Here is a 16,453-nt window from a genome sequence, read left to right as displayed (position 1 = left end):
TTAGACACCATGATCTATACACCAACTAAAGTTATATCCTTTTAAAGAATGGGGCTCCAGTATCATCGCTCAAGTACAGTTTCAGCAACTTGTAAAATGTGTGCCAAGGCTCAGTGAAGAGCAAACAACTAAGACATTTCATGTTGAATGGTCATTTCATTTGTCACTCAAATTATTAGGGTGAAGTTTGCTGTTCTCTCTTAAATGGTAACTTCCAAAACTCATCTGGCTTCTGTGGAATAGTACAGTATATACTAAATCTTCCTGTATGTTGATGGCAGTCCTAGCAACTTGGGGGGGTTAAATATGTTTAAAAAGGATAGTGTAACAGTACAATAAGATTTGATCATGTAAAATTAAGATTAGGGATTAAGCCTAGTCAGACACCACACATCGATCTGAATGGAGATTCTTCATTGAAAGGAAAATATAGAGCTACACTAGTCTTAATCCCTGTGTGGGAAATCTACCCATAGTGCTTTATATTTGTGTTTTATTCTACAGAGTTTATATTTACTACTTTTCATTTTAAAAAAAAGGAAAAATGTGTCAATTAACCAAGGGTACGTTCCTCTACGAAGAACACGTCAGCACTTGTAAGTGCACAGTTATTGTTTATTTGCTGTAGCGTGCTGTAGGTAATGGCACGTATATTATGGTGTGTTAATTTTTCCCAATATGTACAGTTCAGCAAAGAAGTAGAAATTTGTGTTTAAATCTTTATTAAATTTGTTTCCTGCCGAGAATCTGTTCACTTATTTTCACAAAATCGACGAAATATTTCATTTCACCAAGGGTGTCCAAACTATAACTATTGGTTATAGGTCAGTTTCTCACCTGTGGAAAAGAAGAGGCATAGCTTTAACCAATGGTTTTGAGATCGCCTTGTTTTTTTTTTTCTCTCTCTCTCTTCTGTGACTCATAACCTGCAGACAGATGGATATATGCATTAGTTGGAACTTGCTCATGTGAGGGATGTGTGTGTGTGTGTGTGTGTGTGTGTGTGTGTGTGTGTGAGTGAGTGAGTGAGTGAGTGTGTGTGTGAGTGACATATTTGACATGGCTTGCTCAGTAATCTGTGAGCATTTAGTAAGTGCACTCAGATGGACTCCCACAAGTTCCTTCAGGTGAAAGAGTGGGGGTGAGCGGAGAGAAAGCCAGCACTTAATCCATTAATGACAGCATTGTCTCCCTGACAGTCTGAAGCGTTATGCTTTTGACGGAACCTCTCCTTAAACTTTGTGGCGATGACATCAAGCCTCCTTAGGCTGCATGTGCATCTATAGCCCTGCATTCATCAATCATATAAGATGCACCCTCTGAGCTGTTGCAGCGTATGCACCAATGGCGCAGCTTATTGAAATGCATTGCAACACTCCATTTCCTGCGTGTATGCCCTCCGACGGTTAATAATGTGGAAATGGCGAACCTACGCATGCAGCGCTTTACACTACTTGTACCTTTGTAGCATTTACGGTAAATGTACGAAACAAATGAACCCTTGGCTGTTACAGTTCACAAATGATTGCTGTGCTTACAGTTTGTGACCTTTGCATGTATGACACTTTCTGTTAAGGTGACCTTTTTATGTGCATTCTGACAAATGTTGATAATCCAGTTACCATAGTAACAGTCACAAAGTTGATCATTTAACTGCAGACAACAAAAAAAGACGAATTTCATATTCTGATTCTGATGGGGCTGTAGACTTACTTTTAGGGAGGGACGATTTGATCTGATCCAAAGGACTTCGATCAAATCTAACGTGAAACTGGAAGCTTACTTTTAGGGAGGGTTGATCAGATCCGATCCGGTGGACTTAGATCAAATTTAACATGTAACTGTAAGCTTACTATCAGACAGGGATGTCCTTAACTGATCCAGTAGATCAGGATCAGGGCCAATCCAGGCATTTTATCCAGATCTAATCCTTAGTTTTTTTTAGACCACTGTGGACATTTTGCATTTGCATTTGAGGAACATTCTCAGGAGGCAGGGACACAGTTTGCAGTGCGAAACATGAAAGATTTTCGTATTTGCGCATGTTCTGCCGTTTCCCTACACCACCTAAACCAGGAGGGGAAACACAATCCCGTCACATCTTTACTCCTAAATTATAGCCGCTTAGAACCAAAGCTATTGCAGAAACCTTCAGTGTTACCAGCACACACGTTTTAGATAAACAAAGCATGGCATAGCAACCCTATCATATAGTTATTTGATGCATCAGAATGCTAGAAATATATTTTTCGCTTTTTCAGAACCCATCAAAACATCAGTTGGAGTAGTTACAGCGGTGTTATCTCAACATGTCAGAAGCCACCTACTGCACACTTCCTTTGACATTATGTTGAAGCTTCTGTCCTTTAATCACCTTAAATCACACTGCAACCAAATTCTTCATTTTAAAGTAGGGCAAGACATTTTTTCATGATGCACAAAATGTATCATGATACATGTAATCACAGACTAAATACATCAGTAGCAATCATCAACATCTGCTGCACTTCATGTAATTAAACCAGTCTAATTACACTGTTTGTAATGAAACCTGCAACTGAGCAGCGTTTATTAAGAACTGACAATATCCTCAATACGCTTAGAAAAGCCTATTGTGTATCACGCTAACAAAGTGTATCACAATACGAAAAAATGTCGTCATATTGCCCAGCTCTAATCTAAACACATTTGGTAGTGCTTATGCTCATCTAGTTTAAAAGAATATTAACCCATTTTATAGGCCGGAACAACCCGCTAGATGTATTTGCATGAATGTCTTAGTTTAGCTTTGCCCTCAGGCCATCTGATTTAGCGACAGCAAGAAACAGAGCAGACATGAGCTAGTCAGAAATCAGGTCTGTGTCCTGTGGTCAAATTTCTGATGACAGGAATGCGGGGGTCGCTTTTATCATGGCTCACGCTGTTGTTGTTGGGCCATCGGCTAATCCGAGCGAGACAGGCAGTCAGGAGTCACTGTGTCTAGTGATGCCATGCCATAAAAATGTGGGAGTGGATGAGTCTGATGTGAGTCTTTTCACTTCAGCTCAGGCATGAAGAAAAAAAATATGATTAACCGTTCTGACGTCACTTGATGTCAGACTATACGTACACGCTCATCAGACCTAAAATAGACTCGTGAATATGCTGTTTTTCAGCAAAGCCTCAGTGTTTGCTGTTTTACACTGTTGTACAAAGTTGAACAGTTTCTGAACAGGCTGTAGTTTCTACTTGTGCACAAAAGAAACTGATAATTTATATGGTTATATTATGTATATTTTTATTATTAAAAAAACTTTGCTGCCATTTTTAAAAGAAGGAAGGTTTTCCTCTTTCTCTTGTCCCAGATTATATGAAGCGTAATTCATTTAAAAGACAAAAAACATTCCTGTGACTTTGAAGAGACTCGTTTTCTGACTTTTGATTACATAACTGTGCACCAGCGGGTGGGGGAAATATTAACTGGTAATATCATGTTTCTCCTCCTCCTCCTTCCAAACCCAACCTATCATTATGCAAGACGCTCAGCTAACCCCCAGATCCTCCCTTTGAAAGAATCTTGCATAGTTTAAGAGGGCGTGCGTAGTTTATTAATATTTAGCCTATTTGTATTGTTTGTATTGTGTATTGTTAGTTTCATCTACTTTTACTTCACTTTAGAAATGCCATGAATCCGGGAAATAACCAAAATACTTCTATTTGGATTTTCCAAGAAATAAAATGTCTAAATGAACAATGTTATGTTGCTTACAATTACTGTAAATGCTACAGCGTTGATGTTTTGGGAGGTTCCTGGTATGCAGTGGTCAGGACCTGTTTTTCAGTGCTCCAAGGAAGGACAATTGGTGAACTGGCAACAGAGTTATGGGCAGCAAGGCCTCACTGATTAATCCAAGAAGGCTCCGGCTCGCAACTTAACTGACAAGACTTAATCAGTCTGCTGCTAACGCCTTGGTGCCAAATACCACAGAACACCTTTAGAGGTCTTGTGGAGTCCGTGCCTCAGCAGGTCAGAGCTGTTTAACCTACCCACCGTTAGGCTGCTGGATTTAATGGCCAAACAAATGAACTAGAAGGCTAAAAGCTAAAAGCATTCTTGGGTATGTTGTAAATAAAAAAAACGATGCATTGTCAACATACAGAGTGCAAACTCATCACTGCAGATGAAATTAGAAGGTCAGTTTTAAATCGGTGATTCTTTAACAGTCAAGTTACCAGTTGATAAGATTGTGCTTGAGTAAGTTGTCAGTTTGTGTGTCGCATTGCTGTTGTCATTGTCAAATACGGTCATCACCCTTTTATTAGACTTTCTGTGGGCACACACATTTGAAACTGTGACAGGTAAGAATGAAGGAGATTATATGTTGCCCTGCCTGTGGTTTGATGGATAGCTGGCATGCATGCTACGCGCCGAGTCAATATACTCTTTGGATTACCTTCTTATCAAACCAGCTTGGCGGGACTGAGTGTCACCCACTGGCTCTTTATGTGAATGATGCTAGTTTCTGACATCGGCCTTCACATTGTCACTTCTCTCCTCTTCTGCTCGCCTGAATAAAGAGCTGTGTGTATTTAAATTTGATGAATGTTATAGGAGATCACAGCATACTCCACCGCCACCCAAGATTTTGAACTAAATATGTGGAAGAAATATATATAAAAAAAAAAGGTTAGTACACACCAGTGACTCACTGGTGTGTACTAACGTTTTTTTTTTTATATATATTTCTTCCACATATTTAGAGCTGAATAGTAATTTAACTTAACTGATTCCAGTGGGGCAGTCAACACACCCACACTTATGCTCAACATTATTCTTACATTTCCTCTATGAGACCAACTCTGAGTATCGGTTGGTACTGATCCAGTTTTCAGTATTAATCTGTACAATTGTATTATTCTTCTTCTTATTATTATTAATAAACAGCAATGACTGGTTTCCTGGACACCCAGTAACCCTAGTCTTGCACTGAACTGCGGTGTCAGTTGTGGGTCACAGTTGGAAGTTGATTTACTCTAGTCTAAGCTTTTTTCGTACTGCTACTCTGCTACTCTACAGGGAAAATACACAGGCAGCGATATGACATACCCAATGAAATTTGACATTTTTATAATTTGCATTACTTTTATTTTCATTTTTTTAAATTACATAAAATAGTTACTTTTAATACAATACTACTTGTTGTGCCTTTATATTTCAGACTAGATTTATTATAGAATTATAATCAGATTTGTCTCGATTCACCCAAAAGTGTTTCTAAATGTACCTTAAAAGTGATCCAAATCTCTATCAAAAAGAAGTAACCTAGAACAGCCTGGTGTATATGGACTACTTAGACTACTAGGCAGCATATTGTAGCGTTTCCTTCGTTAGTAGACATGACTTTAATTCTAATTTAATTCACACCTTAATGTGCAAATTGCTGTAATTGCTTGTCAGAAGGATCAACATTAAAAACACCACATGGCTCTTTATTACGATACCTTTATGTGAACCAGCTAGTAAAATCCAAACATGTGCCAGACTGTTAAATTTGCTGAATTGTTTCAAGGAAAACACCTTGTTTCTGCTTGGCAATTTGAGCAACAATTTCGCAAGTCGGCCAAACATCCTGCTCCTTATACCAATAGTCATTTGAAAGGCAAATTTAGCCATATGAACTGATCAATGCTAGACTGCCAGAGATCATATTTATATCTCTGGCCACAGTAAAATACTATTTGGGCTTTAACCAAGCAGATATTTTAGAGTGTAATTAAAATATATACTACATGTGTATGTGTTTGTTGACCTGTAGTGTGGATTCCATATATTTTGACCTTCTATATATTTAGGTACATTTCTATAGCAGCTTTCATGCTTTAAATAGCTGAAATGTTTGTCGAGCGTCACAAGAGCTTATACATTTGATTCATCATCGCTCCAAACTTGCGCCCATGTCGCAGAAGGGGCTATAAAGGCTATAATTATCGCTTTATTTTTTCTTCCAAATCTGAAAGGTAGAAATAGAACAGGCCTGTTACCCAGTGCTGCTAAAATGATTCAAACACACTGAAACCTAACAGTTTTCACACAAAGTTGTGGTAGCCTGGTGTTTTAAAAAATACTATCTGGGCCCCACTGGGCTAAGGCTATTAAAAGCTTTCTAAACACAGGGACAAAATTCAGGTCCTATTACATCTTCATGCCACTGTGGCTTACAGGACTGCAGTGTCAGTAAGCTTTAGCCTTTCAGTACCTCTAGTCATCAGCCAGGTAATCCAGACAAACCAAAAACCTCAGACCGGCCCTCGAAGATGGGCATGTTTACAGAAGCCTGCTGAAAGACAGACATGTAAAAATAGACACATGCAGTTGGTATTCCTGAAAGCAGGAGTCTAGCTTTTTATTTTGGTGATTGTAAACAAATCTAATTTTGCTAATATTTGACATTAACCAAATTAAGAGCAGAAATACCTTTAGAGCACTAGTTTAATTTCACAAATAAGTAATATTTACTATAGTGAATATATAAATATATATAGCTGATGTAAATGTTGTTTACAATACACGTAAATGGGTGTGTCCATGAAATGCCATTGTCCACCTTTGAATTGTGTGGCCTTTTGCCTCAGGGTTTCCTCTGATCCTCTAATTTTCACACTTCACTCACTTCTTTCATAGCCTTCTTCCTTATTGTCTTTAAGCGTCTTCACAGATTAAAGTATGCTCGTAAAAAGGTGAGGAAAGGAGCTGATGTAGTTTCTGTAAGAGGGGATGCATTTGAGCAAAATATGCAGCCTACAAATTACAGAACCCAACCTGAAATGGCCTTTTTTTTTTTGGTGCTATACAAACTCCTTCTCCATGCAGATTTCTTTCATTAGTTCAGAATGACTGGGCCACATTACTGGTAGATCACATATGAAAATGAAAACCTTTGATGAAAATCTCTTCCACTTCAAGGTGTCAAGCTCCCATCAAAAATCTGTGCATTTCAGGGGCTCCCCTGCTGTGCTGAGCCTGAAAGTGAATTTGTGTCTCCAACTTTGCCGTCCCCTGTGGGCCTGGCTTGAGCTCAAAGGTCAGTCGCCTTCCCAGCATCCCTTGGCCCCTGCCATCATCAATCATAATCTGCCAAACACCGTTCGTTTGTCGCAGGGCCCCCTGTGGACTGAGATGGCCATATCTCTTTTCAGATCAAAATGTCCACCGCTTCTTTGCAGCTTAACACAAGAGGTCCTGTGTCTAAGCACTGCTTGTGGAGTCATACTGATCGTGTGCCATTACGTTTCCTGAACATTTCATGAAAAACATATCAATGCAAATAGTATTAGGGGAGAGCAGGGCTCAAACTGTACTAGCTTTTTGCGTGGGTCAGGTCCAAGCAGAACGGAGCTGTATGTTTGAGCCACAGATTTGTTATTGTAATATCTCTCTCGGTGGCTGTAAGCACAATTTTGACATCTAACCACACTGAAGTACAGCCTTCACATGGTGGGGTATGTTTGAATGCAGCGTTACTACTAAGTAGGGCTGGGCGATATGGTAAAAATACTAGAGCACTATACTTAAAGACTTCGCGATACACAATATTCATCATGATACATCTCAGACTAAATACATCAGTAGAGACAGATCCTTAAAAAGTACTATTTAGATACTCCTCCCTATACTGAATAGGGTGATGTTATTTCTTCTTTTACTTAAACCACTCTAATTACACTGTTAATAATGAAACCTGCAGCTGATCAGTGTTTATTACAGCACTAACAGCATCCTCGATGTGCTTAGAAAAGCATATTGTTATCACGATAACAAAATTTATCATGATACAATAAAATATCATGTTGCCCAGCTCTACTATTAAGCTTTTTAAAAACAGCAAACAACAAAAACAACTAGTTCTTCCCAGTGTAAATTTAGAAAACCAGAAACATTCTATACATGTCATGTGAATAGATGTTAATACTTGTCAATAGCTGACCATTTGTGGTCAAAATATATATGAGCCATGTTTGGCCCTTTTTTTTTTCACTAGATTTAATGTTTTTAGCAGATTTGTTTGAACACAAGTATTTATATGTTTCGACTGTAAAACTCATTTAGCTCAAACTACATAGAATTCCAAAGAATTCAATGTAATTTAACAAAATGTTTTAATGAATGTTACAACTAGCTACAGTTAACCACAGTAGAACAGGTGAAGCGCACAATTTGCTTACACCCCAGTTATTTATAAACGCTTGGTGCTGGAAACAGAGTTTATGTTTTTGTTTGCAGCAGAGATTTGTATAAAAACATTGATCTTGCTGAAACAGTTTTTTAAAAGAAAAGTTTTCACCACCTATAAACATAGAGGTTCATATATACACAGGAAAACATACTTAATTACTACAAGAGAGTATATATGGCAAATCATTTTTTACATTAAACCTTCAAACGAGACCTTCAAGGCCACTGCAGAAGAATAATTTGCAGTTGTAGTGAAATGCAGAAATCTTGTGGGGAAAATTTGCAGTAATGTGGTCTAGGACTACCGCTAGCAATACCACTAATAACTCATTCGGAGTAAAAAAAAAATACTTTCACACAGACATAGACTCTGCAGTGGTCAGGTTGGTACTTGAGAAGCTGAAGAATGAGGTGTGTGAACAGTGTGTGTAAATCCTTGTAATGTAACCTTTCTTCAAGGCATCTTGAGGATGAAACCTAAAGAATGGATACGTCAATCAGCTCAGCGGCTTTAAGCGATGGGCCCATTTACAACTTTTGATCTTTAAGCAACAGGAACAATGCAAGTGTTATAGCCCATTGTATACTGATAAATACCCAGTGTGATTCATGATTTCCTGCAGGCCCCAAACATAAATTGACCACATCTTAGTCGACCTCAGCAATTTCTGTTAAGACTCAACCTTTTTCTTCTCGCCTTTGGCTAAATTACCTGAAATGTTAAGGGGTGGCTGGGGGTGAGTCTTAACAGAAAAAGTCCAAGTCTAATGAAGGACTGAATCAAATTGAAACAGTGGCACTCAAATATCCAGGAAAGTCACTGGTATTCCTGTATTTGTCAAAGTTCGCCCCTTATTTCCTTCCTTCCTTCCTCTGAGCCTCTCAATTCGAGGCAAAGATACTTGGCCAAATACATACCTGAAATCCTCAAGTGGAAATGTCATGCTGCCAGCCATATAAAAAAATCTGAGGCTGAGTGGATGTTGTCACCTGACTCATTTTAACTATTAGATATTTAAGGATAGGCCTAGATATTCCCTTATCATTTGAAATGACTACATCATTTGAAAACGGCTACATCTCTTCTGATAAGAATCTTGACACTCCACCCAGAATCTGTGCTTATCTTCTCTATATCGGTCACTTTTTGGACTGTCGTGATTTATTCTGGTTGATGTGGATGCATTGATGCATGATTGATTTTGCTGATTATAGCAGAATGACAATTGACAAACCAAATGAGGAAAAGGTGGAGGAGATTAATGATGCCACATTCATGCTGCGGAAGAGCTTCTTTATACATCCAGTATACAGTTCTGCTAGAAAGTTTGTATAAATGTGTCCTAAAATGTGATCAGAACTTTTTCTATTTTAGTCGTTACAATGGAGGAGAGGCTTGTAAGTGCTTAAATATTCAAAAAATAGTCATTTTTGTTAGACGACCATGCCTTGGAAGAGTACTGTTGATGCTGGATTTCCTCCATTTTCATATATATACACACCTTGCAGTAAATTGATAGAGGCTTTTTTTGTTTAGTCTTCTTCTTCTTGCTAACTCCAGATTGGGTAAAGCTGCTTGGTGACAAAGAATTGTGATACAAATAAATTTCCTTTGTTCAAAGTCTGACACACTTCCATAAATCTGCGTGGTGAAAACCAGACATGTATAGAGAAGATCCAAAGTTCGTTTTTGAAACATGGAAGGGACTGCTAAAGCCACACCTGATTATTATTCCTCTCTTCTGAAACACCTTCAACTTCAATTACCCCTTTAAACGGTTCCCATCATTTGGTTTAACAAAGATATGTAATTTTGGATAATTTTGCTTGAGCAATAAATGCAAAACTAAAATATTATTGCATCATTTTAGTTATTTCAGTGGATAAGCACTGGGTACTTGTGCATACCCATGTATTTGACCACCTATTGAAAGGAAACCCATGGATCCTTCAGATGAGATATGCATGTCTGTAATACAACACCAACAACTCATAACCTTCCCCCACAGGACAAAGCACAGTGGGCGTTAAAGATAATCAAATGCTTAGCCCTTCAACAGTAATGTGCCAGTACTGTGTTTGTCTACTGACACTGTTTTGGTTATTAAAATGGATATAAATGAGTAATTGAAATGATAGTGTTCAAGTTATATTTTTCAGATTTATTATTTAACTTTGTATGTAGCCTACTTACAGCAACTAGTCAGACTTAAGCCAGCTGACTGGCCACTTGGCCTTGTCTGCAGTTCCAGACTGCTTTCATCTCACCCCTGGGAGAGCATGCTGCAGTGAAGGATACAGACAGACCACCCCTCTGTCTCTGTAGAGCTGAATATATATATAAATATCAATATATTCAAAACTATTTTATACAAGATATTGTACGCAGATTACACAGGCTGTGTGTGATTTAATTCCCAAAAAGAACAGGCATGGCTTTCAGAGGGATGACGCCCAACATTGCAATGAAGGCAGCAGCATGTCCAGTGCAGTTTGCGGAGTCTGTGAAATACCACAAAGAGTGCAGTTGTGTTACAAATAAATACGGACACGTTAACATAATACTTTTTTAGTCATACGGTCCAGCTGTATGCCTCTGAGGCCTTCTGCCTAGCACGTTAACGGAGACTTACTCAAGCAAGTTAGCCCAATTTCCTGTTTTATACACGTGAATGAAGGTGGGTTCGGTTATTCATACGTTTCACGCATTGCAGGAGAGTCCTGTTCCATTATCTGCCTGAAGTGTGCGAAGAAAACGCACATTACCAATGAAGCAAGTCGCGGAGATGATTGGCTCCCACCAGCAGCTTATTCCCTTCACCGCTTCGTCAATTACGCACTTTTAGCGAGGAAGCAATTAACAGGCGGACTGCACGGCGGGGTCAGCTGAACATGGTCCTCCACCCCCTCCACCCGCAATCCACAATCACTCATTGTCATAATGATGCATGACTGCATCAGGTTCTTCAGGCTGACAAAAGCTCGTTCTGGCTTTTATTCGCTGTATCTCTTTCAGGGAATCAGAGGGGACAAATGCATCACCCCAGCGATCGAGCACACATAAATCTCGTTGTAAAAGGGGCTTGTCCCAGGTCAGATTTAGCCAGACGCTGGCTTTTGTCGAGCCAGCTTTTATTTATTGCCCTGAGCTCGTTTGGGTTAGCCCTTTGTGTATGTGGATAAATAATTGTTTTAAAGATTATCTTTGAAGAGCTGTGTATTATGAAGGCTATTGTTGTAAAGTAAGGCCGGGGAGGGGCTATTTGGCATTCTTTCCTTTTAATTGCTAAGCTACTCTTAAATTACAGAGTGTAATTAACCCTTAGAAGAGATATGATCATTGGTTGAGTTGGGGGGGGGTATATAGACCAGTCGTCCCATTACTTTACAGTACCAAAAGAATTTTAAGAAGAGAGCAACAAACAGCAAGCAGCATAATGAATATAGCAGTTCATCACTGTACAGATTTAACCATAGCTAAATTGCTTATACCTTTTAGTAATTTTTTTAATTTCTCACAAAGACACAGACGAATACACCTTAGTGTTTTACAAATCAATGAACAAACTCCTGAAAGCACAGCTCACAGAGAAATCAGCCAAAAAAGGCCAAACTTTTTCTTGCTAATGGCAGCGTGATATACGGACAGTTTAGGGCGAAGTTAGAAATAGCAATTGATTGTTTTAGATGGTGCCACTAGTTTAAATGTAATTCCATCACTGTCCTGTGCAGGTGCGCGGATAAATCTGTTGTTTTAATAGTGTCTCTTAGTTCACATGCCAGACCGGCAAAATGAAGCCGTAATTACAAGGCCTAATTGATGTGTTTTTACTGTTATGGACCATCTTTCTACTCCCCTCTCCCCTTTTCACAGCGAAAGGCCCGCTTGCTGTTGTTTGCGCTATATTTCTCTGCGTATTGATTGCTATTATGGTAAATCCGATGGGCACAATGGAACTCTATCAGCAAAATACAGGTTAATTATCTTGAGGTCAGCCGGCCTCCGATTCACACAAAGGGTCGGTCTCCTTCGCTCTTTACAACCTAGCATTAAATTGTGAGCACAAATTATCACTGTTCTTGTACTGAGGGAAATTAGGAGGTACAAAATGTGTGTGATAGGAAGGCAGGGTTTTACAAAGCACTTTTTTGGGTTTTTTTTTTTTTGGGGGGGGGGGGGGGGTTCTTTTTTATTAACAATAAACAATTTCTTTTTAATAATGAGCATTAGTTAGGTGCTTGCAGAACACCAAAATGTAGGAAAACCAAATGTGGCCCGGATGGCAAAAACAAAGCTAAATTTAGAATCTATGTTGAATTGTTCTCACATGGAAATCTTGTAACACCTTTTTCAGTTTATTTGCAACCATTTGAACAGCTGGTCCAAAACTATTCACATTAGCATACATTGCAGTTATGAACATTCACCTTTTTCTCCTCTAAGGTTTAGCATTTCAAAAGATTTTTTCTTGGAACGGCAACAATATGGATCATGAGAATATACACTGTGATAATGCACTGTAATAATTTAAAGTAGAGACTTGTGACCGAGCAATTAAAAAGTGATTGTTTTTTTCCAAAGTGGAAGAGGGATGTCGGACATTTTACTTATGCCAGACTGATTGGTCTTATAAGCGGCGGTGAGACCCATCGATGAGCTGGAGATAATGCCATTGATTGTGGATATTGTGTGTGCGTGTGTGCGTGTCTCCCCCACTCCTGCAGGGACTCCAGTGAATCGGATTCCTATCATGGCCAAGCAGGTGTTGGATCTCTACACTCTCTACAAGCTTGTCACCGAAAAAGGCGGCTTAGTGGAAGTCATCAATAAGAAAATATGGCGCGAGATTACCAAAGGCCTGAACCTCCCTACCTCCATCACCAGTGCAGCTTTCACTCTCCGGACCCAGTGAGTGCGATAACCTTTCACACCTTCAACCTGTTGATAACCTCGAGTTGCTTCTTGTCCATCGAGTCCAATTCAATTATCTGCTTTTAAGTAGAGAGAGTCGAAGGCTGTGTGTGTATATATATGACACGGCTGAAGTGGACACAAGACATTTGCATAAGAACACCATTTCTCCTTTCCAATAAACATCAAAAACACATGCATAGAACAAAACATGGATTTAGTTCACATCCATCCTATTGTTTCCCATTAAGAATACTACAGAAATGAATTAGTTGTTTACTACAGATTGTGTTTTGACAGATTGTTAACTATTCTGGTCTGGTACATATGTGAAATTTTGACCTCTTCAGTTGAAGCAGAGCTTGTTTGTGCAAGTCTGTTCTTTAAGCCACAATTTAAAGCAATTACATCACCCTCAAAGAAGCCATATTCTTCCATATCCCTGTATAGGCTACCATAAACAAATACATGGCATTCTAAGCACTTGTGTGCAATCAGCTTAACCTGGTCATGAACCCATCTCGTAGAAATAGGCTCCCTTTTATGTGGTCTTTAAAACAGATGTCCCTCAACCACACACATGTAGATCAAGGGAAGGCAAGAGACCCTGAGGTGGGTTACAGTCTTATAGGCAGGGAAACATTACATTACATTTAAACATGTCTTTAATAGGCTGTAACTGTAAATACTTTCCCAGAAAAACACATAAATGCTACAATGATGTGCTTTGTCAGTTTTGTAAAGATTGATTGAGTGGAATCAAATATAACTTGTTTTAGGAGATTTTTAGGCTAAATGAAATGAGGTGAGACTGGGGACAGTCTAAGGCCAGTGTTTGTTGGCATTCTTAGCCTTGTTAACTGAAGAAGCACAGGTCAATAATAAAACTGCACTGCACCACACCAAGATTAGTAATGCTCAAACATGCTTCTTAACCTATTGCCTTCGTCTCCTCTCTCAGGTATATGAAGTACCTATATCCCTACGAATGTGAAAAGCGGGGACTCAGCTCGCCTGGGGAGCTGCAGGCAGCTATCGACAGCAACCGCCGCGAGGGCCGCAGGCAGAGCTACGGCTCCGCCCTCTTCAACTACTCTCCCGTGGGCACGCCCACCCTGCTGCCCTCCCCTAAGCTCACCATGCCCCACATCAGCATGCCCAGCCCCAACGGAGCACAAATGGCCCACACCCCCGTCATCAAGAAAGGTGGGAAACTTTTCTGTTTAGCGTGGGAACGACGGTAAAGACATAACGACATAACGACACAAAGAAAAATCACACAAATTATTCATTGTGTTGCTCAATGTGTGCTGTCCTTTTAGATACAGAACACATTCCCTTTTTAGCTGAAAATATAAATGAATACATTTTGGTAGCTTACTTGCAGAAATCAAATAAGCACTATTTTTAATGAATCACAAATTGGCAAAAACTGCATACTGCATACTAATATATATACTGCATATAGTCATTTATACATGATGAACAGAGCCTAACTGAAACTGCTCATTTTAAATAGCGGATTGCACAGTTCCACTCTGTGCCAGTGCTCATTATTCAAATTTATTACATTAGTCACAATTATTACATAATAACATTATTGCAATTATTTGAGCTGACCATGAATTTCCACAGCTCCTAGGTTTCATAATCATATCTTTCATCGTTTGGTTGAGTCAAATTCTTGGAAATAAAAGTAGGCAGAAAACGGCATTATTGAGACATGTCAAGGACTTGGTGTCTAAACACATTTAGAGGCTTGCAGTGAGTACTGTTTGTGTACTCAAGCCTGAGCTGTTGGAGGCCAGCTTGGTCAGTTGATGCTCATACTTTCTTTACTAGCACCGCATATAAATGTCTCACTAATCCTGAAAGTGGCCTCTGTATCTGAATTAGGACCTTACATGATGTTAGTAAGACAGTAACCCAATAATTATTCAGCCAATTAATCAGACTTTTAAAAGCCATAACAATGGCCATAGTCATAACTATTGGAGGCTTTTAAAGACTTAATTAAAAATGTAGAAATGTTATGTTGCAAAAGGGCATGCAAATGGGTGTTTATTAGGCTCTAGTAGTACTGTAGAAGAGAGCAGTAGGGAGAATTTACAAATGTAAAAAAGGCTATCGTCACGCAGATAGCTAAGCAATGACTGTACATCATCAAGAAGGTACATTGTAATCAAAGAATTTTGACTAATCCGAATGCAAGCATGCTCGGAGAACAGGTTGAACCATGTCAGAGTTCATTAAAATCCATATCACAAACCGCCTGAAGGAGAAGTCATTTCACTTGCGCAACAGCACAGCCCGTCTTTTACTCACGCTCATCGTGAATTGTGGCTTGCAGCTGCAGACAGGAAACAGCTTGCAGGACTTCCTCTTGCCCAGGCTGGCAGTTTCCGCATCAAGCTGGTGGGAGCGATGGAGCCCAGCGAGATGTGATTCACTACAGCTCCCATATGGAAAAAGACACAGTCACGCAAAGCTTCCTACTTAAGGGATCAAAGGCGCTTTTTTCAAAGTCTGTCGGTATTTATAGGGTGGTCACCATGGTGATTAAAATAGATCAGAGCGTACATATTGCGTGATTTGGTGTTTTACTCTCGTGACCACAAGATCCAGCTTTCTGAAGTGCTTACACTGTATGGAAATGTATGTTTCTGGTGTATGTGACTTGTGACTGTGTTAAAAATGAATGAAACGTTTCCATCTGAAGAACACAACTATACATCCGAGGGCAAATAGAGCACTAATGTGTCTCTAGTGATAAATCAAGACACTACGGACAGATAAAAGTACAGAACTTGGGGTGCTTTCAGTCATATCTTGTTTGGTCCGCGCTCAAAATAGCAGACATGAAAGGGGCCGCGGACCAAGGACCTAAATACAGTCCGACCAAAAGAGGTAGTCTTGGTCGGGAGCAACTGAACCATGGTTCGTTTGCAGTGTTCTGGATGGTCGGCAGTATGGGCACAACAGATTCCTCTTTCTACTGTACCTGTAGAATGTTAAAATCTTATTTATAAACATTTATAAAAGGGATATGAGGGTAACCTGTTGCGCTCATTTTGCTACATGACGCGCGTGTACTCAAAGGAAGTCGGTTTCTGGTAGGGGGGCAGAATTCAGATCCACACCTAGAAAAGCAAGTCTGCAAAACTGACAACACGCCAACGTCAGACACACCCCCGCCTGCAAACCAATCATCGTCTAATATAGGGAGAAGTTATTTATTGTGCTCATTGGACTGCAATGTACACGATGTACACAGTGTAACAGAAACATGAACCTGGGTTCAGACTATAGTATTTTAAACTGCATTACTT

At 39.5% G+C, this 16,453-nt stretch overlaps 1 protein-coding gene across 1 annotated transcript in view; it reads left to right on the top strand.

Annotated features, from left to right (window-relative positions):
• Positions 1–16,453, top strand: part of arid3c (AT rich interactive domain 3C (BRIGHT-like)) — a 70,736-nt gene that overhangs the window by 48,486 nt on the left and 5,797 nt on the right. Inside the window, exons 4-5 of the mRNA XM_072664805.1 lie at positions 12,938–13,121; positions 14,086–14,330. Of these exons, the coding sequence (XP_072520906.1) occupies positions 12,938–13,121; positions 14,086–14,330 (429 nt within the window). The remainder of the gene's footprint in view (positions 1–12,937; positions 13,122–14,085; positions 14,331–16,453) is intronic.

Source organism: Salminus brasiliensis, chromosome 20 (assembly GCF_030463535.1).
Source record: "Salminus brasiliensis chromosome 20, fSalBra1.hap2, whole genome shotgun sequence".
Taxonomy (NCBI): domain Eukaryota; kingdom Metazoa; phylum Chordata; class Actinopteri; order Characiformes; family Bryconidae; genus Salminus; species Salminus brasiliensis.
Note: the sequence above shows the minus strand (reverse complement) of the source record. Positions and strands in the feature narration are given on the sequence as shown.